Source organism: Amphiura filiformis, chromosome 17, assembly GCF_039555335.1.
Source record: "Amphiura filiformis chromosome 17, Afil_fr2py, whole genome shotgun sequence".
Taxonomy (NCBI): domain Eukaryota; kingdom Metazoa; phylum Echinodermata; class Ophiuroidea; order Amphilepidida; family Amphiuridae; genus Amphiura; species Amphiura filiformis.
This window is the reverse complement of record NC_092644.1, coordinates 32,722,768-32,748,358: the sequence shown is the minus strand read 5'-3', so window position 1 is coordinate 32,748,358 and position 25,591 is coordinate 32,722,768. Positions and strand designations below refer to the sequence as shown.

Sequence of the window (25,591 nt, the reverse complement as noted above, 5' to 3'; positions counted from 1 at the left end):
CTAAATTTTGGCCTGGCCCAGGGCCCCCAAAACTAAATCCAGCCCTGCAAAGGATTCAAACAGACGCTGTAAAAAATAAAAGCTGTTAAGTTGTACCATTTTCTCCCACAACAAGCTACATTGTAGCATTGGTGGTATGCTACCATTTAACAATTGTATGCTTAATAAATTATAAATGAAACATTTTCATAAATCATACATTGACACTAAATGATGGTACTTTTAGCCTTAGGCACTCTACTAAAATTGATATTTGTCTATAAATCACAATTTCCACTTACTATAATGACATTGCAAGTGCATGTACAATGTACATATATGTAGTGTAATACATTGCAATGGCTACTCCAGGTGTTAGGTACATGTAGAGACTCATCTACCTGTATTTTGGGCAATCTGGAAAGTAGACTGATGGAAAAACCTTCAACCCCGTCTTATGGACAGGCAAGGCACTTTTTGGCATGCAATTAGAAAAATAAACAATCTGTCCAAATAATCCTTTAAAAAGTCTAAATTTGGGCACTAAAAACCTCTCTGTATTGAAGGGCTGTGCAATAATTATGAGCCTGGGGGAGGGTAAAATTGGGGGAGGGCAAGACATTTTTGCCGAGCCGAAAGGGAGGGGCAAGCAATAATTTTTGGTGAGCCGAGGGGGGGGGGCAAGCAATTTTGGCACACATTCATGGGGCGCCTTTTTAATAAAAACGCTCTAAAAAGGCTTGGGAAAACAGTACGGAAACGCTTTAATATGCAAATTTTCCTGCTCGCTGCGCTCGTAGCATATCTAAACCATTTAAGGTTTGCAAATTGGGATCCCAAAAATTTGGCACAGTTACAAAATGTAATGTGTACCTGCCCCATACATGTGCATTGTAATATACATTGTAATATTCTGAACATTATTAAAAATTAACTGAATTTTTTGTTGTGTTTTTCTTACGCAGGGTCCACTGTTCAGGAATGCAGCATTCATGATGCGTTCATGTCGCCAAACATAGAAGTATTTTACGAAGAAGACATTGCCATCTCAGGGTGTCAAAGTAGTCAAACTGTTGCTACCTCCAAAGAAGTACATGTTATTAACTTACTCTCTGCTCCCACATCGGTACAACCGGGACAGAGAGTCAATGTCACATTAAATGTGCAACAAGTCAGAACTGTCAGTCAGATCAGCGGTGCGTTGATTGTGTTTGTATTAAATTCCGCGATGCCGGTCACGTGGGTACTGTCGATGGATCGACATAGATTGCCGATTTTCAATTATAGAGTTGAGGTGAGTACTACTACTACCAAGCCTCAAAATAAGCAGCTCCTGGTCCTGTGATTATCTAGTGAACCAGGGGCCATTTTTAAAGAGCTTAGAGTCATTTAAATTTCAATTGTACACAAATGTAGTGTACAAAATGCTCTACAATTTTAAAATGTAGAGCCTGGTTCATATGATTTTGGTGTGGATCAGGAGCCAAAATGTTATGACCAATAGGTAAATGGCTCCTGGGTGCCTGCTTGAAACTTGGCTACTACATAGTAAGATTGTGTGCATTTGACATGTAATGCAATGTAATGTCTTGTTTTCTGTCCCATCTTTTATTTTGGAAAGTTAAGAAATTAACCTTCTTAAAATTCCTCTGTTACCAGGGGTCCATTTCATTAAACGTTACAAAGCTTTGTAAGTCTCAAAATCGAGGCCTTTTTCTGTAGCCTCTGTGAAATTTGAGGCCTGTCTGTATACCAAAGCGAACATAACAGTGTGGAAGGTGATTTACTATGTGACACGATCAAGAGAAATGAGTCGGATGTCGCACATATTGATTTTGAGATATTGGCAATGAAAGTGTTTTTAAACAAAAGAATTTAAAAATTCTTTTGTTTTATACTGTTTTCTGCGATTGATAAATTGATGTAACTTCGCAAAGAAAAGTCGTATCAACATGGGGTTTTCAGTTTCTGAAAGCTCTAAATGTCTTCTTAAGAAACATATGTAAAACTCATTTTCGACCAGCGTTGACATGTGACTCATTCCCCTTGATCATGTCACATATGTTGAAATCGTTTTTGAGTGCCAGATTTGCCCCAACTTCAAAAATTGGTGCATGAGAAAAACTGGACATACATAATTATGTATTCATATTTTCAGGATGTCATCAAACAGGTAAGTCAGCAAAGTAACAGTGAGAAAAAAATCTGGTGGCGGATGACAGTGGTGTACATGTAGCGTCATAGGGGCACATGGGAGCATTGTGCCCGTCAGGAGCATTGTGGCCCTCAATTGTAGCAAAAATGTTGACAACAAAATTACAAATCCCTATGAAAATTGCCGAAAAATTGTTGATGCCCCTCAATCAGACTTGGTGACCCAAATACAATGTATAATAACTTACTTAACACAACGCAAGTGGATGTGCACCATTAGTTTACTAATTTGAGTACGTCTTTCTTACTTTCTTATCCTAATTGAACATTAGCTCTGTATACAGGTCAGAGATTTTGAGTTACTTAAATTTTTTCCTATACAATTCCTACATAGTCTGACAAAAAGAACCACACTATAATGTCATCAATTGATGCTTGCTTTGCTTGCATAATATTAATTATGAAATATGCATTTAACTATTATTATGATCAAATTGGTATGTTTGTTGGGTAAGATCTCTGATTGTCCCATTATAAAAATGGCAATTTTCAGGTGACCTTGGGACAGTTTTCATCAAATCACCGACATGATTGTATAAAAAGTGTACAGATCATCACAGCCTGCCGGATGATGACCACATCATTAAAATACAAAAAATGCATACTTGCACAAATATGTATTTCAACACAATGCAGGTTGTCTTGTATGACTCCTACAAATGATAGAGCATCAGGTGCGAATTGTATTTCAACATTGTACACATAGGTCTATGATTAATAACAAATGATGAGTGGAATGGACTGTAAGTGATTCATAGGAGAGTGAATGATAGACAGTACAATGTGCATGTTCAGACGGTCATCAAATTTTTGAGGAGCGGCGTCCATTTAAGACTCGAATCCTTGAATTTTGCAATGCCTTATGACCAGTGCGGCACCAGGAATTTTTTTCGGGGGGGGTGGGGAGGGGGGGGTCAAAGTGAATTTCAGGGGGATCAACAAATTTTATGAAAATTGCCGTGAAAATGGTAATTTTCGTAATTTAGAGTTTTAACAGGAGGGAGGGCAACAGGGGGGTATTTTCCCACATGCCTCCCCCTCCCCTGTGGTACCATTACTGCTGATGACACAGCTTTAGAATTACATCTACAACCAAAAGCTTAATGTGACCTCTCTAGTGGCAAGTGCTGAATTCAACCATATTCAATTAAACCTAGGTTAAGCTCAGCACTTGAGAATCCAAAGTGGCTTGTTCACTTGGCAGTAGCTCGTGAGGATCACTTGGGATATCGCAAAATCCCCTAGAATTCTTAAATTTGGGGACAAACTTCGGGATATAAGACACATGACAGTCCACATGGATTTTGCTTGAGAATTGTGTTGTTTAAAAGCAAAAAGTCCTTGTGGATATTTCTAGTGGGTGTGATTGATTAATTTAATGAAAGGCAATTTTGTGTAGTATCTATAGTAATAATCAGTGTCGGAACATTGTGTAATGACCTTGCCATTTTCATTTCAAGCAATCCCACCTGCCTAACGGAGCAGTATATACAACACTTACAAATGTAATTCCGTCCAGACTTAAATTTGTATCACGATCAGACTTACTGTATTTGACCTACATTTAATTAAGGGGTGTTCCTCCACATATTGCAGCCCTTTCCCTTTTTACCCCTGAGCACTACCTGCCGATCTAACATTGCCACTGATTGGTCAATTATATGATATCTTCACTTAAATCACCAATCAGAATGGAGCTGTGCAAATAATTCACCCCAATTTTTTTGTGTGGTGATATTATTCTAACAATGTTGCTGATTGGTCCAATTGATAATGACAACTTCTTTCTGTCCAATCGGCAGGTAGTTTTCATGGGGTTAAAAGACTCCATAAGTATTAACGGTATCCCTCAGCCATTGGATTCCAGAGGGGGGTTGTTTATTATTTCAGAAAATAATTAGCTTTGATTGAACGCCAAATAAATACATAAATTACAGAAGTTGGATCAATTTTTCTCTTAGATAGTGATCATGTATGTTTCTGTGTTATTTTTGAAGTAGCTGCACTCGGAATGCTAAAAGTGTGAAAAATAAATGTGGTGCTAATAAGTCCCCTTTCACTGATAGTACATGCACAAAAGTGTATAGGGGCCTGATACATTTTGCTGCACTACTAGTGTCAAGTCAGTATGCTTCATTGATGAAATGGTGTATGCCACAATGATTTTTTGGCAGCTCCATTAATACTATTTTTGGAAATTTAACCCCACCTTAAAGGGGCATTTCGTGATCCACAGCCTCATCCCCCCACTTTTCTAAAAAAAAGTTGAGATTTTTATATCACTGGAAACCTCTGGCTACATAATGTTTATGTACAAAATATTTCTTGCAGATTAATTCGTTTTGCAAAGATATCGTGAAATTTGAATTTCGTTCTGGTGCACCAGAACGAAATTACAACGCATTGTCTATGGAGCAGTGTAATACACATAATCATGCATAACTCGCAAACGCAAAATCGGAATCAACTGAAATTTTGGGAATAGGCTTTTTTCGTGGATATGTACTGAAAAATGTCATAAAAAGAGGATGCTAGGATCACGAAATCCTCCTTTAAGTACTATTTTCAATACCATACATTTATGTGACCATGTTGTATTGCTGTTGACTCTTGAGTGTTTTGGAAAAAGTGTACATCCATGCATCTATATATAATCTTATACATGTATAGCAACTTATTCATTGCAATTTTAATTGCAAATTTTGTGAAAAAAATTGTGCAAGGAAAATTAATTGTGGATATTCAAGGCAGAGGTGAAAGTACTTTGTATTATTGTTTTGATGAGTACATTTTAAAATAGTACTATGAGCAAGACCTTGAAACTAGCATTTAATATTAATGTTATGTTTTTGAATGAATGGGTGAATGATGTATGGTATGGTAATTAGTAAATGGTATATAAACCTTGAGGACATCTGCCATTTGTGCATTTAGCTCATTAAGTCAAAATAAATGCTCAGATTATTTAGCCACGATTTATGAAATTATTGATTTAAAGCCATTAACATTTGCTGATGAGAACGCCCTCATTATTTTTCAAAATTCTGTTTTTTACACGATTGTATGTTATGAAATGTAATTTATTTAACTAACATATACATGTACCCTTCAAAAATCAAGACTTTAGCTGACTGTAGTTTTGTCAAAATCCGAGATTTTGGATAAAGCGTAGGAACTGGTATTTAATTATTCCAATGGAAATTTTAGTTGAACGTGTATGCGATGTTCATAACACAGTACGTACATAGAGTATGGGATAGTCATACATACATCAATAGAACCGTGCTGTAGCACAACTGAGAGAATGACATGAATTGGTGACATCGGCGCTGGTAGTAAATTCAAATTTTTTTGCTTTACCTCGGTTGTTTGGCTCAATATTAAAAGTTGACTGGCTCAATATTAAAAGGTGACATATTGACTGCAAAAGCTAACATTATCTATTTTTAATGGAAATGTTACATGGCTTTATGACACATTTGTTCCCATAGTGTGTAACCCAACATGGGGAGGGGTTAATGCATGTACTGGACCCCTTTCCGAAGAAAATGGAAGCCTCCTAATTTCTGTTTGATTCACAACCTGGGGCTGGGATTATGCGTATCCCATCTACAGTATGCACACCCCCATTTACACATGTTACATATATAATTGGTTATGTAAAAAAATACAAGCGATGTTCGTTATAACATCATGTACAATGAAACAGGGACATGTTGAAAAAGGAAACATTTAGCAGCTGTGGTCAAACCCACAATTTCAAGTACTTCCTGATTAAGGGGGTACTACACCCAGGCCTCCAAAAACCGCGGGAACGCGGGAACGGCGTTCCCAGAAAGGTCACAGAGGTCACAGAAAATAATTGCAAAAAAAAAAAAAAAAAGTTTTGGCGATTTGGAGAACCACTGGACCTATTATGAAACTTCAGGATCTTTCACAGTTAATTTTAAAAAAAAAAAAAAAATCAGGAAAAAATTACAGTCTGTTATCCTGTATAATATATGCAAACCATTAACTAATGTTTATTTCTTCATCTATCACATATTATAGATGCATTGGTTTTCCATGCATTTATAATATGTGATAGATGAAGAGGTAAACAAACACAAGTTAATGGTTTGCATATTAAAGATAACAAACTGTAATTTTTTCAAATTTTTTCCATTTTTTTTCAAATTATCTGTGAATAATCCTAACCCTTCAGAATAGGTCCAGTGGTTCTTCAAAGTTGCAAAATACTTCTAAAAAATGTTAAAAATAAATAAAAATTGTTTTGAGTTTTGACAGTAATACTTTGAAATTTTAAGTTGTGTTTTTTTGTGAAAAAGGATGTAAATTTTTATAGAAAACTGTTCCAAAATAAGGCTCAGATTGCACGAGAGAGCATCTGAGAGCTTCCAGGGCCCTTAAGCGGGCCCTGGACCCCGGCCGTTAGGATTTCAAGCGCTTGGCGCTCGTGATGTTCGCTTCACGCACATAGGCCTATTTCAGTTATTTCACAGAAAATTTTCAGCACTCGTCATTAAGTTCCCAGACAGCAGAAAATTTTCTGGAGGCCTGACTACACCCCTCGATAAATTTGTGTCTATTTTTGCATTTTTCTCAAAAACTAATAACACAGTGGTAACAAAAATTATGTATATTATTGGGGCAAGGAATCCAATTACTACACTGGAATTTCAGTGACCCAAGACAAGCGGTTCGTTATTTATGATCAGAAATAAGGTACCACTAGGATGTACCTCATTTCTTATCTTATATACCGGGTACTGAACCGCTTGTCTTGAGTCACTGAAATTTCAGAGTAGTAATTGTGTTATTATTTTTTGAGAAAAATGTAAAAATAGTCACAAATTGACCACAGGGGTGTAGTACCCCCTTAAGAATCTTAAAATGCCTGTTCAATGTTGTTGGTCGAAGCAGCCAAAAAAAATTGATTTTCATTATAAATCTAAATCAATAGGCCTATATTATTGAAAAATAGCACTTAGATGTGTTGCAAAAGTTCATTCTACAATATACTTTGAAAACTTGCTTGATTTATTGTTGTGAATGAGTTACGTACATTTTAGTGTTGATGTTTTAGCCCTCTTTACATGTACAAACTCAAGATCCACAGGACCTACGAAAGTATCTGCGATATTTGAATTCTTACTCGCTATGAAATGATCAATGCAGTTTTTGCCAAAACTCACTTCCATTCGCAAAATGCTATGAACTACGACCAAATCGCAACAGTTTAAAATAGTTGCTTTGCTTAAAGACCTACCGTATTGTTTGTATTTTCGTGGGAAATACAACAAAATTACACCTGTAAGGGTATGGACTTAGTGAAATTCTACCATAATTAGGCAATGAAATGCACGGGAGTTGAGTCATAATAGGTTTTGTCCATTCAATTTAGCGATCGTGACTGACATGACTGATGCAAGTTTTAAGCTTACCTACACGGTATGTCATGGAAAAATTGGAGGGGGGCGTTTATTAGAGGGGGAGCGTTTATTACAAACAATACGGTATATGGGTAAAGTCAAAAATAATGGCACCGTTTGGTTTTTGATGCCTGCTATGCAAATGAAAAAGACCAGCAAAGAAATTCATCTTTGAAAAAGTGTGTTATGATTTTCTCTTTAACCACAGCAATTTGTAGTGTCATAGCTGTCATGTAAAAAATAATATGCCCAATTTGCTTCCCCATATGGTCAGGAGTGTTACACTTTAGCGTGACAAGAAAAGAGGTACTTGTTTTTTAATCATGCACTGTAAAAAATATACAAGTTGCAAAGTGTTGCATGGGTTTTCATGGCATTTTGTGAAGTGTCTGCTATTATTAAGTACCAAATTCTTTCATATTAGTCGCTAAAGGAACATGTGAAGACTACATGGTGCGAAAAATAAAATATGTTCCAAAAATCACTTCTCGCCAGATTGTGTAGCATTGTAAGGTTATGATGACAGTAATAATCTATTTCAGTCTGTTTAAAGTAAAAGCAACATTTGGGCCAAACTTGGAAAAAATAAAACTTGCATGATATCAAAACCGTTTTCTTTTTAGAGCGGGTTGAAAAGAGAAATTCTGTCTCGTCAGGAGTGTTACATCAGAATTTGACTTGATTTTTTTCATACACCAAGTTGGCAATATTCATACATTACTTTTTATTTTATTAGTGCATTGGGATAGGAACTCAAAAACAAGAAAAATATTTGCCATTGCTTGAACATGTTTGCTACAGCTATCTAAATAGTCAATGTCAGGAGTGTTACACAGAATTAATTAATTGGCAATAATTCAAATTTCTGAAGAAATTACCAGTCTGTTGGTGTTCTTTTAGAACTGAAAATATATTCCTGAAGCCAAACTGCTGCAATCATGATGTAAAGACCTTCATATTCAAGAAATATGTACATAAAAACATGGTTTTCATAGCTCGACCAAAATGTTACACTCCTGACAATCAATTGTAACTAATATAAGCTCAACAATAAAATTGAACTAATGTAATTCAATTTTTGCTCCTTTTTGAGATAGCCATAGATAGTGTCACCAAAAAATTACAAAAACTACTTTAGAAAATGTGATTTGCAAATGTATTTGAGGCTATACAGTTACTGTAGCAAAGTGTCAGGAGTGTTACAAAAACATGCAAGCTGTGCTCGAAAAACAAAAATGAACGTAAATCACCTAAATTATGTGCCTTTTTTGAGAGGGCCATAGATGTTGTCAACAAAAAATTACAAAGACTGTTTTAGAAAATGTAGTTTATAAAATATTTCAGGCCATACAGGTACTATATATAGTGTCAGGAGTGTTACACAATAGCACTACTTTGATGGATACTCACATCAATTTGAAGAACAATGTGATGCTAAAAACTTCAACACAGTTTTTGCACATCATATTGCATGATATAAACTTAAACAGAAAATAATTTAAGATGTTTCTTTTGACAAATAAAAACTTTTGTTCCTGATTTCCACCAATTTTTTGGTGTTTAAATGAAATTTTTTTTTTTTTTTTCCAAAACTTTGTTTCCATGTGAAAAATTCTACATGACTATTTTAGTTTAGTGTCTAAGTAATAAATTAAAACTCAAAGAATTACATATTTGCATAATTTTGTCAAAATATAACAAGGAATGACATGGGTCTTTTGTGTTATGTTTCTGAAGATTTTGGACTACTTTTGCCAATAAACCAGTTGAAAAAATATATTTAGTAATATTACTGAAGTAATTTTTGTATTTTTTCTTGAATTTAGATATGTTTTACTTACAATAAGACAACAATTACATCTCTGAACACTGTTTGTAATTTTGACACTTTTGTCACACTTTGGTGCCATTATTTCTGATTATACCCATATAGATGCTTCATGTTTGGCTGAAATAAATATATTTGTAGCAATTTAGGTGAGGGGTTTTGTTGCAAACAATCTGATATAATGTGCATTAAAATTGAAAATCTGAATATCTACACTTCATTGGAAATGAGATGATCTCAATTCCAATCAAGTGAATTATTTTGTGACAATTAAACCGGCAATTTGAGCCCTTTCCGTAGGTCAGTATGATACAGTATCGCTGTGAGAAAATTCCATGTGTGTTTTTCAACATATTTATACTGTTCATGTGTGAGGGTATAGTTTGCTCATGAAGTGAATGGCTAGGATCTCAAACATTCTCATCTATCAGGTTTTTTACAATCTCAATAATGTTTTTACATTCCTAAGAATGGGTTGGATAGAAAAACTCATACTCTACAACTCCAGATCAAATGTTGAGTCATGATTATTAAATTGAGGTTGATGAACTGTGCCATCTAACATGAGAGTGTTTGAGCTAGCTCATATTGAATGTGGAGTGTGCAAATTGACTTAGTTTCTATGCCAACCAACTAAGGAACATGTCACCCATATCATGTGCCCTAACCTACATTCACGGTTCTATGTAGATGCATGAAATGATGCGGTATTGCTGTACATATGAGTGGGAAATCCAGTGTTATTTTTGGCCAATCCTACATTTCATTATGGATCGAATAATAAGGTGGCGGGTTGGGTGGTGGGTTGGGGTTCTTGCACAGTGCATTCTGTATAATTAACGCTTTGCACAAAACTATCAAACAAAATTTACATTGTGACGACTGGTATCAATTTCATTTCAAATAAGCATAAAAATGTGAGCATACATGTAGGCCTAATCTGTTTTTCCGAGAAATAAAGCAGGTTAGGAGACGGGTTGAATAAAAAACCTCTTCTACAGGCCGATAGACCTATCAAGTCAGGTCATCGGTCGTGCATTTACAACAATTAGCAAATGACTTTAAAACGACCAAAATCTGCAAATAAATCACATTTTTTGGCAATTTTTTAGTTGCCATTTTTTCTCCTCGCTTTACTCACATTTTTTTCAATACAGCAATTTGCGTCAAACTTAATCTACTACTAAACCTTTTGGCCAAAAAAAAAAATCTGCATATTTTATATGCACACAGCGAATTAAATACACAAATTATAAAACAGAAAATCTGGGTTGGTCAGGTTTGTAGAACTTTTTTTTTGTTGGAAAATCAGGGGGAATACACATTTTTGAGCATAGGTAAGGGGGCAGCAGAATGTGAAATTGTTTATCAACAAAAATTGTGAATGTCTTCATTCCCCCTCTCTCCTGCTGGTGTAAATATTGATTGGACATAAGGTTGTTTACCACTTTATACAATAACATTGTCAGTGAGATCATGGAAATAAGAGAATTCTCTTATTTCCATGGTGAGATGAGACAAAGAAAATACAAAGGTTCTTAATCCCGGGGGCACTCAACACAAATGACCATACGGGTATGCTCCCCAGAAAGACCCCCTTTTGGGTTTCGCAGTCTCAAAGACCCCCTATATTTGACCAAAAAGACCCTTGATTTTGATAATTTCAGTTCTAAAAGACCCCAAAATTGCTCATTCCTCATATTTCTTGTTTTTTCAGGCGATTTTCAACCAAAAAGCCAAGAAAGACCCTTGATTTTGACTTTTGCAGCTCCAAAAGACCCCATTTTACTTGTTCACAGCCCGGTTCGCAGCTCCGAAAGACCCTCTTTTTGCATGCGCCGTCAGCTCCCAAAGACCAACCACCTCAAAATTCGGGGAGCATACCCACCAACATTTTTGATGTGCCCCCGGTCTTAATCCTGCCTGCAAATACTCTAAAATTTGACATATTCGCGGTGTATTAATTTTCACGCTTTTGCGCTCTACACAGCTATCATGAAAATAAATACGCGCAAATGTGTTCTTTTGTGCATAGGGCTATTTATAAAACATGAAATCATGAATTTTAATTTAAGAACAAGCAAAGTACCGTAGTGTAAAATAAGCAAAGTGCGTAAAATTACACCCACAAAAATTACCACTTACTCAGTACATACATGTATGCATGAAATGATTACAAATGGTTCACCAAAGGTTGAAGGTCTCAATGAAGGCTGCATAACAGCAATTTATACTGAAGTCCTTCAGTTCATTGTGGATTTTAAATCATGTTATTGATGACTAATTAAACCTCTTAAAATAAGCAGCAAAAGCAAAAGGTTGCATTTGAATCATTAAAGGGGCACATCATTGATTTCCAGGGGGCGTGGGATTAAAAAAAAATCGCCCACTAGTCATAAAAAAGAAAGACAAGAAAAGGTCATTCTGTCAAGTGCTATAAATAAGTAAAAAAACCAACAATTCCCCCACTTCACTCTGTATAAAGGTATACAATTGAAATTGAAAATGAAAATATTACACCGCCAAAATTTTGCTGCCGAAGGAAGGTGGTGAAAATAAATCTGCCCGACCCAAAACTCCATGCCCCTGAATATCAAGTGTTGTGCCCCTAATACCCAATTTAATGTTGGGAAAAATCATAAATGATTTCACTAAAGTCGCAATGGACGTGAATCATTATTAATTATAACTTGTAACAGTTGTATAAATCAGTCATTATTCAAAAAGTTGTGATTGCAGTGATGACTTGGATTATGTTTCATTTAAAGTGAATTCAAATAAGTTGTGATAAACATGTAAGGTTATACGAGGTATTGTTGGTCGAAGCAGCCAAAAAAATTGCTTTTCATTATCTGAATCAATATATTATTGAAAAATAACACTTTGGTGTTTTGCAAAAGTTCATTCTACAAATCATATACTTTGAAAACTTGCTTCATTTATTGTTGTTAAAAAAAGTAATGAGTTATGTACATTTTACAAAAGTGTTGTTGTTTCAGCCCTCTTTACAACATAACTCAAGAACCACAGGACCTACAAAAGTATATCTATGATATTTGAATTCTTCTACATGCTCGCTATGAATTGAGCAATGCAATTTTTGCTAAAGCTCACTACCACTCGCAAGATGCTGTGAACTACATTTTGATACTGTGACATCCATTATGCAATGTGCTGTAGTAGGAGAACCGTTAAAAAGAAATAAATCACAAATACCTAAAAAGAAATAAAAATTATATGACTTTAAATTAACCTAATGCGCAGGATTTGCGCAGGAGCTTTGAGACAAAAGATTTTTTTAAAAATATAGCCTTGCATGTACAAATGTAGTCACATTGAATTCATCAGTATATCTGGTCATCCCATTTTCCTAGAAAGCACTTTGTTGCCATGACAAAAACATGAGCAATTACTGGCAGATAGTGGTGTTTTTTTATGGTTTAGCATGGTTTATGTTTTGATGTGATTTCAAGCTTCGTGATGAGCATGTATGCGAAATATGTAATAGTGTATTTGCATGCCTGGTGGAGTAAAAGAGATGTGGAAAAAAAGAAGCCCCTAAAGTGATGGTTTCCCTTTCATTCTGCGTTTATGAAAAGCCCATTGTTGTTTTTCCTGGAATAATTATGTACTGTGTAGGCCTAAACACAGATCTTGAATGTTATCATGGTTATCTTTCACTGAAATGGATTTTATGGAATAACCTTCATTGTATGAGCATGGGAAGTGCACGATAGAATTCTACCTTTAGGCCAATGAGAACATGATATATCAGCTTATCAATTAGGTTTATCATATCTATTGTTCTAAAGACTCTATTCATATTTCCTGTAAGTGGACACCAACACCCACTATGACTATATGAACTATATTTCTTAAAGCAAATTTTAATATAACCTCCACCTATTCATACATGTAACTCAAAAGATGACCTGAAGTTGTGGAGTATGAGTTTTTGTACCCAACACACTCAAAGATTATTTTGTGCATGTAGAATGCTATTGAGGTTAAAGAACTGTGTACTGACAGATGAGCATGATTGGGATTCTAGTGACCCTTGCAAAGTGTTGTGGGTTTTCGTCCAAATGATGGCCTACATCATTTCTGTGCAGCAACAGCCAATTTATGGACATGTGATGGCAACACTGCCTGGATGTTAAACACAATATTTTTCTTTTTGAGGTGTCTCTTACTCTTTTACAATATGTGACTCCTCGCCACAACTGAGCCCGGATGTCGCCAATCATCATTTTTGAGATATTCAACCAAAATATTCTGCTTGAAATTAGCTTTAAAATGATGTATATCATGTCTATAGTACTTGACATTTAAGTAGTGAAAAATCAATAAAACAGTCAATAAATCCTTTCTTTCCTATTGTTTATTGTTAAGTTCGATGGAGCATATCTCAATAGTGGCACTGGCGACATCCGGGCTCAGTTGTGGCGAGGAGTCACATATATACTTCCAGAGCAATATGTACATTTCACATGAAACTATAAACAATTTTTGGATAAATATGGATAGTTATAAAATTCCCCTGCCAAGGTTCGAACTCAGATTTTGTGCATGACAGGCAAGCACTGCAACCACTGGATTATCGTACCCAAACACTACACAATTTGAATGAATTTTGAGTCCATCATATCGTAGCAATGTGTGAAAAACCATTCTTACTGTGGTGCACTATCATTCCCTAATGGAATAAGACTAGTAAAAAAGTAAAAAATATATTGTTTGATTTATAACATTGCACTTTTGGAATTATTTGTCATAGTTTTGTGTTGACATGCTAAACCAATGACGTTGTTAAAACAAGAGCTATCATTTGATTGGTCTTTCCATCAACTTGAATAATTAAAATGCAATTACTCCACACTGAAGTTTGTGCAAATTGTAGGGTGGTAGATTATGATCACCTCATGTGTTGTATAGTTTGTGTCATGTAATGTGCACATGTATGAATATTTTAAAAGACTTTGCATATATTGCATATTATTTATAGTTACTAATCTTTGTTATTTACAAACCTTTGTTGTGGGCTACCTTAATTACAAACTGTGTAATTCTAGTTATTTGTTTATCCAGAAAAGACTTTCACATTTTGTTCATGTTTTCCCACACATGTTATTTTCACACTCCAATACCACTCTAGTAAATATAGCATGGACATGGGGTTGGATTACCTGCTAGCTTTTATATTATAGTCTTCTCTATGTTGGGCCTCCATAACCTTTGCATGACGTGGCCTAGATTTTGTGCAAGCTATGTATATACAGTACATCACCTGGTCACTAGTATGGCCAGTCTAGCCATAAGCTACAGAAGTGCCCACAGCTACATTATACAGAAAGTGTTCAATATTTTGTGCCACAATATTTTTGTTCAGTTGTTTTATTGGTTTACTACCGCCCTTATTAGTGCCTGGGCGCTAAATGATGAAATGCAAGTCAAATTTGGAATTCATACACACATTTTTAAAGTGAATAAATAAATAATACATCCATTTGGAAGTCTGAAAAATAAAGCCATAGGAAATTCTAAACAGAAATATAATAATACATTCGCAGAAAATTAATTATATTATTTTATTATTTCTGCAAGATTTTCAACTTGCATTTTCAAAGTTTATTATTTTTGCCCATGGAAGGCAATTGGAGCCCTAAGACAGACCCCCTGGACCCCGCTAATTGTAAAATGAAGCATTACACATTCTCAAGAAGATTTAAAAAAATATCTTGTTTGAATCCCCTATGCTTAAGCAGGGGGTGCTGAAAGTAAACTTTAAATGGGGCCAATATAAGAGGGACGAAAATGACTCTTATGCCGGGCAGGCTTACCTTTTCATTGGTCTTGGATCTTTGCTCGATATTGTACCCCATGTTTGTGCCATATGGGCGCTAAATGGGACTCTAAACAGGCCAAATAAGTAGTGAAAGTAACCTCAATGCTGTGCCAGAAATTGATAGCAAAAAATGTATTTTCTACCTTTTGTCTTAGCCCTCTCGGGCTTAGCGAACGGAACAAGTATTGTGAGGCCAACCCAAAGGGCTGGACCGCAATTGCTGACGCAACCCCTCTGGATAGAATACTAAAGCATCAGAGCCCAAAAGTAATGCTAGAAATGTTTAATTTTTGACACCTTTTTGGGACTTTCATATACCTAAATTAAAATTTCGTAACAGCAAAATCCAAGAACCCCTGCCCATTTATGTGTGTTTGTGTTGAAGGAGGGGTACATGTGCCAACTACACTGATGTGATCTTACATCCAAAGTAGATTTGTGTCCACAATCCACATGAGCAAGATCTCAATTTGTGTGCACTGAAGACCCTGGGGGAGTTGTTCTCCCTCAGTCCCTGTTTGATGGTACTATTGGTGTACATGTACGGATGCGTGCCCTGATTTTGAGGTGAATTTTCAGCAATTTTTGTATAGCGATGGACATTGTAAAAAACCTTTATAAAATATTTAGGGCATTCTGATTTTATCAATTTTTAAGAGACATATTCTTTTAATAATGCTTCATTGGAATTCATTTGTTAATTTAATTTGATGATGACACAGATGGAATTTCTTATTATTTAAAAAAAAAGAAAAAAGCAGACAAATCCAAATCTATGAAACAGACATACTGCGAAATATTAGTATACTAAAGCATCAGAGCCCAAAAGTAATGCTAGAAATGTTAATTTTTGACACCTTTTTGGGACTTTCATGTACCTAATTTAAAATTTCGTAACAGCAAAATCCAAGAACCCCTGCCCATTTATGTGTGTTTGTGTTGAAGGAGGGGTACATGTGGCCAACTACACTGATGTGATCTTACATCCAAAGTAGATTTGTGTCCACAATCCACATGAGCAAGATCTCAATCTGTGTGCACTGAAGACCCTGGGGGAGTTGTTCTCCATCAGTCCATCAGTGTTTGATGGTACGGTACTATTGGTGTAGGGATGTCTGTGTGCCCTGATTTTAAGGTGAATTTTCAGCAATTTTTGTATAGCGATCGCCATTGTAAAAATCCTTTATAAAATTTTTTTGAGCATTCTGATTTTATCAATTTTTAAGAGACATATTCTTGTAATAATGCTTCATTGGAATTCATTTGTTAATTTAATTTGATGATGACACAGATAGAATTTCTTATTATTTAAAATTAAAAAAAAGGAAAAAGCATACAATTCTAAATCTATGAAACAGACATGCTGCGAAATATTTTCAAAGTGTTAAACGCTCAGCATCTCGCACGTCACACCTTACATCCAAGCAGTTCTTGACCATGCCATGCACAACGCATTTTAATGGAGTCAAATTACATAAACAGAATTTCTTATTCACTCGTTGTTGTTCATCAGGAGATGCACGTCATATTTTCAAATGTAGGTTATTAGCTGTGTGATTTATAAACTGTTGAACATCACATGTACAGTTTTCACTTTGATTAAGATCATTTATTAGTTTCTAATTTTATCAGTGTATATTTTTTATAAACAGAAGTTTTCTGTCTACTTGGGCAAAATAGGGGGGGGAGGAGTAACATCTCCCGGTAACATCTGGATGGTCAAGTAACTAACAATGACGATAAACTAGGGCAGTTTACCTCTCTTAAAATAATATAGGTTTCTCAATGATCATCTCCTGCAATGGTTAATATTGTTGTACCATGCTGTCCATGTGTATTTCCAATATATTATGTATTATCATTTGAATGGACAACTAGTTACTAAGGTCACTAGTCCAAAAATAGTTTATAGGGTTTAGGGAACTTTAGGTTAGGATAAGGGTTAAGGATAATTTGTTAGGGTTAGGGACAGAATTAGGATTAGAATCTGGGTCATGGTTAGGATTAGGGCTTATGTTTTAGGTTAGGGTCATGGTTAGGATTAGAGCGTATGTTTTAGGTTAGGGTTAGGGAAAGGATTAGGGTTTGCAACTAAGGGGCTGTGCAATAATTATGAACCCGGGGAGGGTAAAATGGGGGTGGGGGATTTTTTTGACCAGCTGAAAGGAGGGCCAAGCAATTTTTGGCAAACCCAGGAGGGAGAAAGGGGCAAGCAATTTTTTGCACACATTCATGGGGCACCTTTTAAATAAAACGCCCCCAAAAGGCTTAAGAAAACAGTATGGAAATGTTAAATATGCATTTCTCCCTGCTTGCAATATAGGCCTATATCTAAACAATTTTAAATTGTTTAGATAACATTAAAATGTTTGCAAATTGGGAACCCAAAAATTTGACATAAATATGCAAGGGCCAAAGATTTTTTGACAGGCTGAAAAGGGGGGAGGGTAAGCAATTTGTGGCAGACCGAGAAGGGGTCTAGCATTTTTTTGGCACGCCGTTTGGAAGTTTTACCCCGCCATTACCTCTCTTCAACAGACATTTCAGTACACTGTGTCGAATCCAGAAACAAAATCTTAATCGTGCATGAAATATGGGTTCCTCATTATCCTTTGATGAAATAAGGTAAAAGCAGAGAAGATGTAATAAGAGTTCTTACATCTTCACTGGTAAAAGCACACAAACAAAATGTCAAAATCTCTGACTAAAAATGATCAATATGCATTTGTTTGTTACCCAACCCACACTTCCCGGGAACATACTGAGCAGCCAGCAAAGATAAATACTACATTCACTGTGTTTTTTTTAAAAATGTTCCTGATCAATATGTTATATTATACAGGTAGCGATAAATCTAATTGTGAATGATTTCATTTTTAGACACCTTTTCATGTCTGATACATTGATCAATTTTGCATTATTGATCAGAGTTCCCTTGTTGATTTTCTTGAAGGGTGCGCAGGGAAGTGATCAATCACCTGTATATAAAACGAAAGTTCTGTGACCTTCATGTATTGTAGCGTTATTAATGGAGTGTGCGAAACATGTTTTGGGTAATAAAAACTCAACCTTAAGGTTGATGTGTACAGTGTTTTGCTCGCAAATGGAGGTCAGTGCACTTGGCACTCTGGCAGTGAGATTGTTTGACTCATAATGGCTATAATAAATGTAGAGCAAGAATTAATCAATCTGACCGGGAGATTTTCTGAGAATTTCATTCATCCAGGAAAAATATGGTCTCTTGGCTTGTCATAATAAAAGCATAGGCCTATGTATTTAATTTTAAATATAAACGTGATTCAATAAAATAAGAAATTGGTTTTGAAAAGGGATTTGCATGGGCAAGTTGTATTAAATTGCAAGTTGTGGAGGATTTTGTGGGGTCATGATGTTTATATTTATAAATACATGTTGGACAAGTTTTGGAGTGAGTTGTGGTTGCTCTATAGCTACTGAATTAAAAAAAAAATTAATGGAATGAGTTGTACAAATTAATCAAGAGCGAGTTGTTCAGATCAACAACAAAAAAAGGAAAGAAAAAGAAAAAAAAAAGTAAATACACATTACACATACATAAATTGGGAATTTGGAAATTTAAAAATTGCAAATTTAAAGCATAAAGGCAAATGTTTGAAGAATTATGACACACAACTAAAACACGATCAGTGATGATATTGTAAGTCCTGAAGTTTTGCCCGAAAAAAACATTCTTTTCAGGTATGATGTAAGGACATTTCTCAAAAAAAGAGCAATGTCCTTTATCTCATGCCTTAAAATTAATTTGTTTGTTCGTTCGTTCGTTTGTTTGTACGTTCGTTCGTTCGTTCGTTCATTCATTCATTCATTCATTCATTCATCTTTATTTCATTTAATAATAAAATACAATTAGCATAATGTCAACAAACACACACACACATTGAATGAGGAGGTACTCAGAAGGCTTGTATTAAGTACCCCCTGGCCTATATTAGGTTTCAATGATCAACACACAGCCCTTCCCCTTACACCCTGTCAAAAACAAAAGAATAAAAATTCCCTTTAAAAGGGAAAGCCAGCCTCAATGTAGAAGAGGTCTTGTAATTAGTTTTGGTCAATGTGAAAGGCATTTTTAGGATCACGCTTACATCTACATGACAGTCCACCAAACCATCAATGATGAGAACATGCACACTGAAACAGCAGAAAACATTAATTCCTAATCTCATGTCAACTCTTTTAATTCATTACTCCAAATTGTTCTGGTCTGTTTTTTTTTTTTGTTGTTGTTGTTGTTGTTGTTGTTTTTTTGTTTTTTTGTCTTTTCAGCTTTTTACCCACGATATCTCAATTTCCAATTTAGTAATACCAGAACTTACAAACTCAATATCTTCGCTTAGGAATGTCCGATTTCACTGCTTTCGATATACCACTTCACAAATACACTGCCGGTTTGAGTTAACTTACATGTACATTTTATTTTAAAATAACTTAATTAATTCGCAATGTATAGTTTAAGCCTACTATATTATAATAGATAGTGGCCAGCACATTTATAAAGGACTGGTTACTCACTACAATCTTCACTCTTAAACTGTGTTTTTCTGAATGTGCTGATCATGTTGCTAGTCGGAAACTCCTGCGAAGCTATGGACATGGCATCTTACATACTCCATTCTAAACTGCTCAAATAAAGAAAGTCCGCAGTCATGTAACTCGTCCTACTTCAAAACCTGATCTTGTTATGGCAATTTGATTGATACGGTCGTGTGCGGGATCTTGTTAGCTCTAATTTGATACCAAATTTACTACCAAACACTCAACAGTAACAAGGAGTGATACCAGTTTATGGCATTTGGTGCATTTTCAAAAGTTGCAAATCAAAACGATACACGCGGTCGAAATTGCTTAGCGACTGATGGCAATGTGGTCAAGCTTGTTTGCCCACGATGAACCCATGTCGACTATCCGAAGTGCGCGCTTTATTCAATTGTTAATTTAAAACGCATGGATTGTTACTGATGAATACTAGGGCACAATGCGATCGATATGACCTAGCGGTTGTTTCGGGCTATGTTAATGGTCATACTCTGCCATTCACCTACAGATCCGCTGCGTGCTCGCTTTTTAATTTGCAACTTTTGAAAATGCACCAAATTTCATATACAGGTATCAATCTCTGTGAATTTAGAGTTTTGGGTAGCAAATTTGGTATCAAATTGGAGCTAACAAAATTCTGCACACGCCTTTATCAATCAAATTGTCATAACAAGATCAGGTTTCGATGTAGAATGGGTTACATGACTGCGGACTTTCTTTATTTGAGCAGTTTATAACAGTCTGCCTATAGTGCCTTGTGTGTTTTCTCTTCAATCATTTTGTTGAATGTAATTTTATGAATCAAATAGTTATGTGTCATTTTATTTATAATAAAGAAGTTATTAAATTAATAAAGTAAGACAATTTATTTATCTATAAGTGCATGTCAAATGGGGTACATTGTTCAATACTATAGGCCTACATGCACAAATTATGCCCATATTATAGCTAGGCCCTAAAAACTTTATTTTGCATCGGATTTTTCCGTTGAAAAGACAAAACTGATGTTTATGATAGCAACCATTTCATCAATAACATTTTGAGTCATTTTTATCCATAAAACGACACAGGATATGATAGATAACTACTTTCACATCAATATGGTCCATATGATCACAGATTGTTGAGAATCTGTGATGTGATCCGGGGATATGCTGAAGATTTTGATTCTCTAGATCTGTTATCAACATGATATCACGCTGTTCAGTGGTCAAGGAGTAAGGACCCCGGTCAAGGACACTGATATGACATCATAGGTGATGTCAGATTTTCTTCTGCTGACCATATGATGCTATATAATAACTATTATTGTTACATTTAGGCCTATACCTGACTTTTAAAGTCATAATTAGTTCAAACATAACTTTGGTAATACTCACTCGTTTTCGTTCGTTGAAACGGCAAAACATACTTACTTTTCCTTACAAATCGAATTAAAATATTTTTAAAAAAATTCAACCACAAAAAGTTTTAAACAAAAGTCATTCCAATACCAATAAAAAATAATCTCTTGAGCAAACTGACCCCATCCCAGAAATAGGTACCAGCCCGATGGGCTGGCGAAAAGGCCTCTTATGTTGTCACGAATATGAGTGATTTTCACATTTTTGGAGTGATTTTCACTCTTCACACTCATTTGGAAAGTGTGTTTTGCACTCTTTTATATTTAAAAGAAAGTATGGAGTACAAGTACTATAGTTGATTGACATGTGATGCGATCAAGCAAAATCAGTTGGAACTCGGAAATATTAAATGTTCAGTTTCTTATAGGATAGTAAAAAGCATTTACAAAGCTGGATTTTGCAGAAAATCCCATTGAATTTGAACAACCATTTCCAAAGATATGAGCAATTAACATGATTAAAGAGTTTCCAAAACAACAGGAAATATTTCCTTTCTGTGGCTGTATCTCAAAATCAATATTTCCGAGTTCCGACTGATTTTGCTTGATCGCATCACATACATGTATGTGTGCTTACCCTTTTTACGCATTTACTCATGAATATTATTTGTACCTAAGACCACCTGAAAAGAAATCTAGTCTATGTTACATTACATTATGTTAACTTTTCCCCCTTTCTTCTATATATTCTCTATGCAGATTCCACAAAATACCTCAGTTACTTATCCTGACGATCTCTTGGTGGACTTGGTGCGTGACACTGATTTACCTCAAGACAACTCAGATCTGCTGGAATGGGTGATGAATCGCTATCGAGCCGTCACAACGTTCAGTGCCGTCCAGGGAGCAAACACGTTGAATGTCAAAATTGGAGAAGGTAAGTAGGGAAATCATCTCAATGGATGAATGAGCCGGTGTGGAATTTGTGAATATTGTACAGCAGGAAATTTTCGCGGGGGTTAAATTTTCACGCTTATAAATATTTGTAACTTATAGGTTTCAATATGTACCCGTTTCAAACCGTGAATAAAAGAAACCACAAAACCGTTTAGAACAGTTTAAAAATGAACTCCACAACAATAAGCAGTCCTACAGTAGTTTACAACTTTAATCCCCTTCTCACATGTACATCGCAAATCACTATAGTCTGTCTCATCTCAAGTTGTGTGTAACACCATTTTAGATTTTGCAGTGGCAAGTTTGAATCGTGTATGTTAACCTAATCCTGCAGGGTGTATACACACTCATAGCAGGGCGATTTGTCTGTACGCTGGTGATGCGACCATGTAAAACGCACTGATTCTGTCACTGCAAAATCCAAGATGGCGTTACTCAACTTGAGACGCGACAAGACTATAGGATATCATACATGCTCATCTATCAGGACAGTTTGTTAACTTCAATATATTTGTACACTCATAAAATGACCTTTGGTTCAAAAACTTATACCTTTAGATGTGGTGCTATCAATGTTGAATAGAGTTCAGTGAACTGTGGCATTAAAAGTGAGGCCAATTGGCTTATAATGAATTAATTACTGTATAGTTGAGACATTTTTGCGAGGTTTAGTTCATGCTTTTTGCTGTTAATTTCAAAGCTGTGAATTAAAAAAGCTAGTGAAAATATTAGTTACCCATATACATACTCCCATAGGCTTAATGTGTAAAATGTTTGTTATCACGAATAAAAGAAACCCCAAAGCTGCTCCGAAGAGTTCAAATCACGAAAAAATTAATATGGTGACAACATCATGCTTTACAGAATTAAAGTATATCGGGCTCCCTTACAGGGCTCCCTGCCAGAAAAGGATGAGGATTTCAGGTTACTTTGGAAATTGGAAGTTGATTTTAAAATCCAGTAAGGAATTTGTCCAAGACTCAAACTTCAGTCAAAATACTGTAAGCTTCAGATGCTTCAAAATGTCAAAAACTTAATTCTCACACACATAATAATATTATTACACAATATTTATAGGGCGTTCTACAGAGCACACAGCGCCTTACAAAATTAACAAGAGGCATCAAAACACAGTACACAAGAAATAATAATACAGGAAAAAAGATGTGCAGAAAAAATTAACCCTTGAACAGGTGTGTTTTCCTGGGCATTAAAAAAAAAATACAGACACAGATTATATGTTGTCAACGGGAAGCCTACATGTATCTTAAGTCAAAGCTGAGGTGCATTTTACAAAGCAGGTAATGGTGCCTCCAACGGACAAGGTACAAAACACACCCTTCTCCTTCCCTTTCTGGGTCTGGGAGAAAAGCAGTGCCGCTGGATAGTTTACTATTAAAAGCTACTGCCAGCTCTCGGACACATTGGCACATTCCTGGTGAGCATAAGCTGCAGCCTCTGTCATCCAAGATGCAAGCTCTGTGGAAAACATGGCCACAGCTTACACTAGGATCCACAACATGCTCATCTACCAAGGCACAGTTCTTTAACCCCAATACTGTGAATACATTTGTACATTCATTGAATGACCTTTGGGTACTAAAACTCATACTCTGCAACTTTAGGTCAAATTTTGCACTATGATTGTTTAATTGAGGTTATTGAACTAGGCCATTGGGATGAGGCCATTGTGGTGCATAGTGTTAGTCTTTGTACTGGCAGTTGGCTTCCATCAGTAGCTTGAATGCACTCTGGCAGATCGCATGCCAGCTGCAGACTCTCACTTAGCAGTTGTGATGTGGCAAATATGTATGCTGCTGGCATGCTTCTGGTATCGACTGTGGCATCAAGAGATGGTAGGTAGAATTCTTTGGGTCCTCCATGGAAGTCAAGTGTGAACAATCTGTGCATCCTGATCCTGTGTCATGATAATCGGCTGCTTTGGTTTCAATTACATTGAAGTCCTTCTTTGAGAGGGAAGATGAAGTTTGACTAGATGTAAAACTCTTGGCAAACTCTTCACCAGCTCGCACCATGAATGATTAAGTCAGGGTTCTTTCTCTGACAGTGTTTGCATCATAATGAGGATGTATGATTTTTCGAATCCTGTCATGAAAGAGCTCTATCATCAGTTCAGTAACATTGACATGCCAGATGCTCATTCTTCTATTGTATTCCTGGAAATGGTCTTTGTGAAACTGGTCATCAGAAAGCCACGACAGAGTGGCCTTATCATATATAATGAATAGCATTCCCAGTCTCCTCATGGTGCTGCGGTACATGTCAAAATGACAGGATAATGCAGAATTACTATCGGTAACACTTCCTCTAGTATGTTGTACAAGCATGCATACTCCAGGTTTCTTGTGGGTCCAAATGCAGTAATTACCTGGCTCCTTACTTTCTTCCAGCCAAGAAACGCTGCAGCAGCATTTAACTCGCATCTGAACAGTTTTGGTTTCAGAGGTAGCTCCTTACCAAATATGAATTTAAACAGCGGTTCATAGATACATCTTGATAGCTGGACATATGGTCTTCTATAATGTTTATGTAAACATGTAACGGTCCTTGACGTGGTAGAATGGTCATAGGAATCCGGCGTTGTGCAATGAGATGTTTCAATTTGCTCATTGAAATACCTCTTATTGTCTTCTGCTAGTTGTCGCATGTTTCGTGTTATGGTGTTTTTACTAGACGAAAATCTAAAGAATCAAAGGATGATACAAGAGGATACCGGGAATATATAAAATTAGAACGATTCGAGCCAGATGTAGCAACTTGGTGTGGGGAACAAGACAAAGACAAGATAAAAACTAATGCAGTATGTAAATCATGAGTGTACACAGTTGCTGCACTAGTAAAAATCCAAAACCACAGGGATAGTAGACAAACTTACAAAAATACAACCAACGTTTCGAGCAGATAAACTGCCGTTCCTCAGGGACAAACAACAAAAAATATATACAGCAAATAATTGAATCTAGTTACAAGTGATAGCAAGCATAACAATTAATCAAATCGTAGCAAATAATTAAACCAAGGTAGCAAGCAAAATATCACACAGCCAAAAATACAGCGTCTCTACAGAAAGAGAGATGGCTGTTCCTTTTACAACAAAGGAACTGTCTCCTATGCCTTTCTAGATTGAGGAACGGCAAGCCTTGTTGCATCAGAAGAAAAGCAAAGTCTGTGTCTGTATCCGCCAGAAGCAGCATCCTGAAGTAGCTGGACAACATCAGTGAGATAGGAGCTTGATTATTAAGCCATTTAAATGCATACAGAATGATCTTACATGTATAAACAATTCTTTGTTTTACTGGTAACCAGTGGAGAGAAGCAAGAGGCCATCGGATGGACTGATCCTGTCCACAAGCAAAGACAATCCGCGCAGCCTTGTTTTGTAATCGCTGCGAGCGTTT

At 35.9% G+C, this 25,591-nt stretch overlaps 1 protein-coding gene across 1 annotated transcript in view; it reads left to right on the top strand.

Annotated features, from left to right (window-relative positions):
- The window catches only part of LOC140137154 (transforming growth factor beta receptor type 3-like), a 64,874-nt gene that overhangs the window by 14,589 nt on the left and 24,694 nt on the right, over nt 1-25,591 (top strand). Inside the window, exons 3-4 of the mRNA XM_072158808.1 lie at nt 945-1,273; nt 21,975-22,152. Coding sequence (XP_072014909.1) covers nt 945-1,273; nt 21,975-22,152 — 507 coding nt within the window. The remainder of the gene's footprint in view (nt 1-944; nt 1,274-21,974; nt 22,153-25,591) is intronic.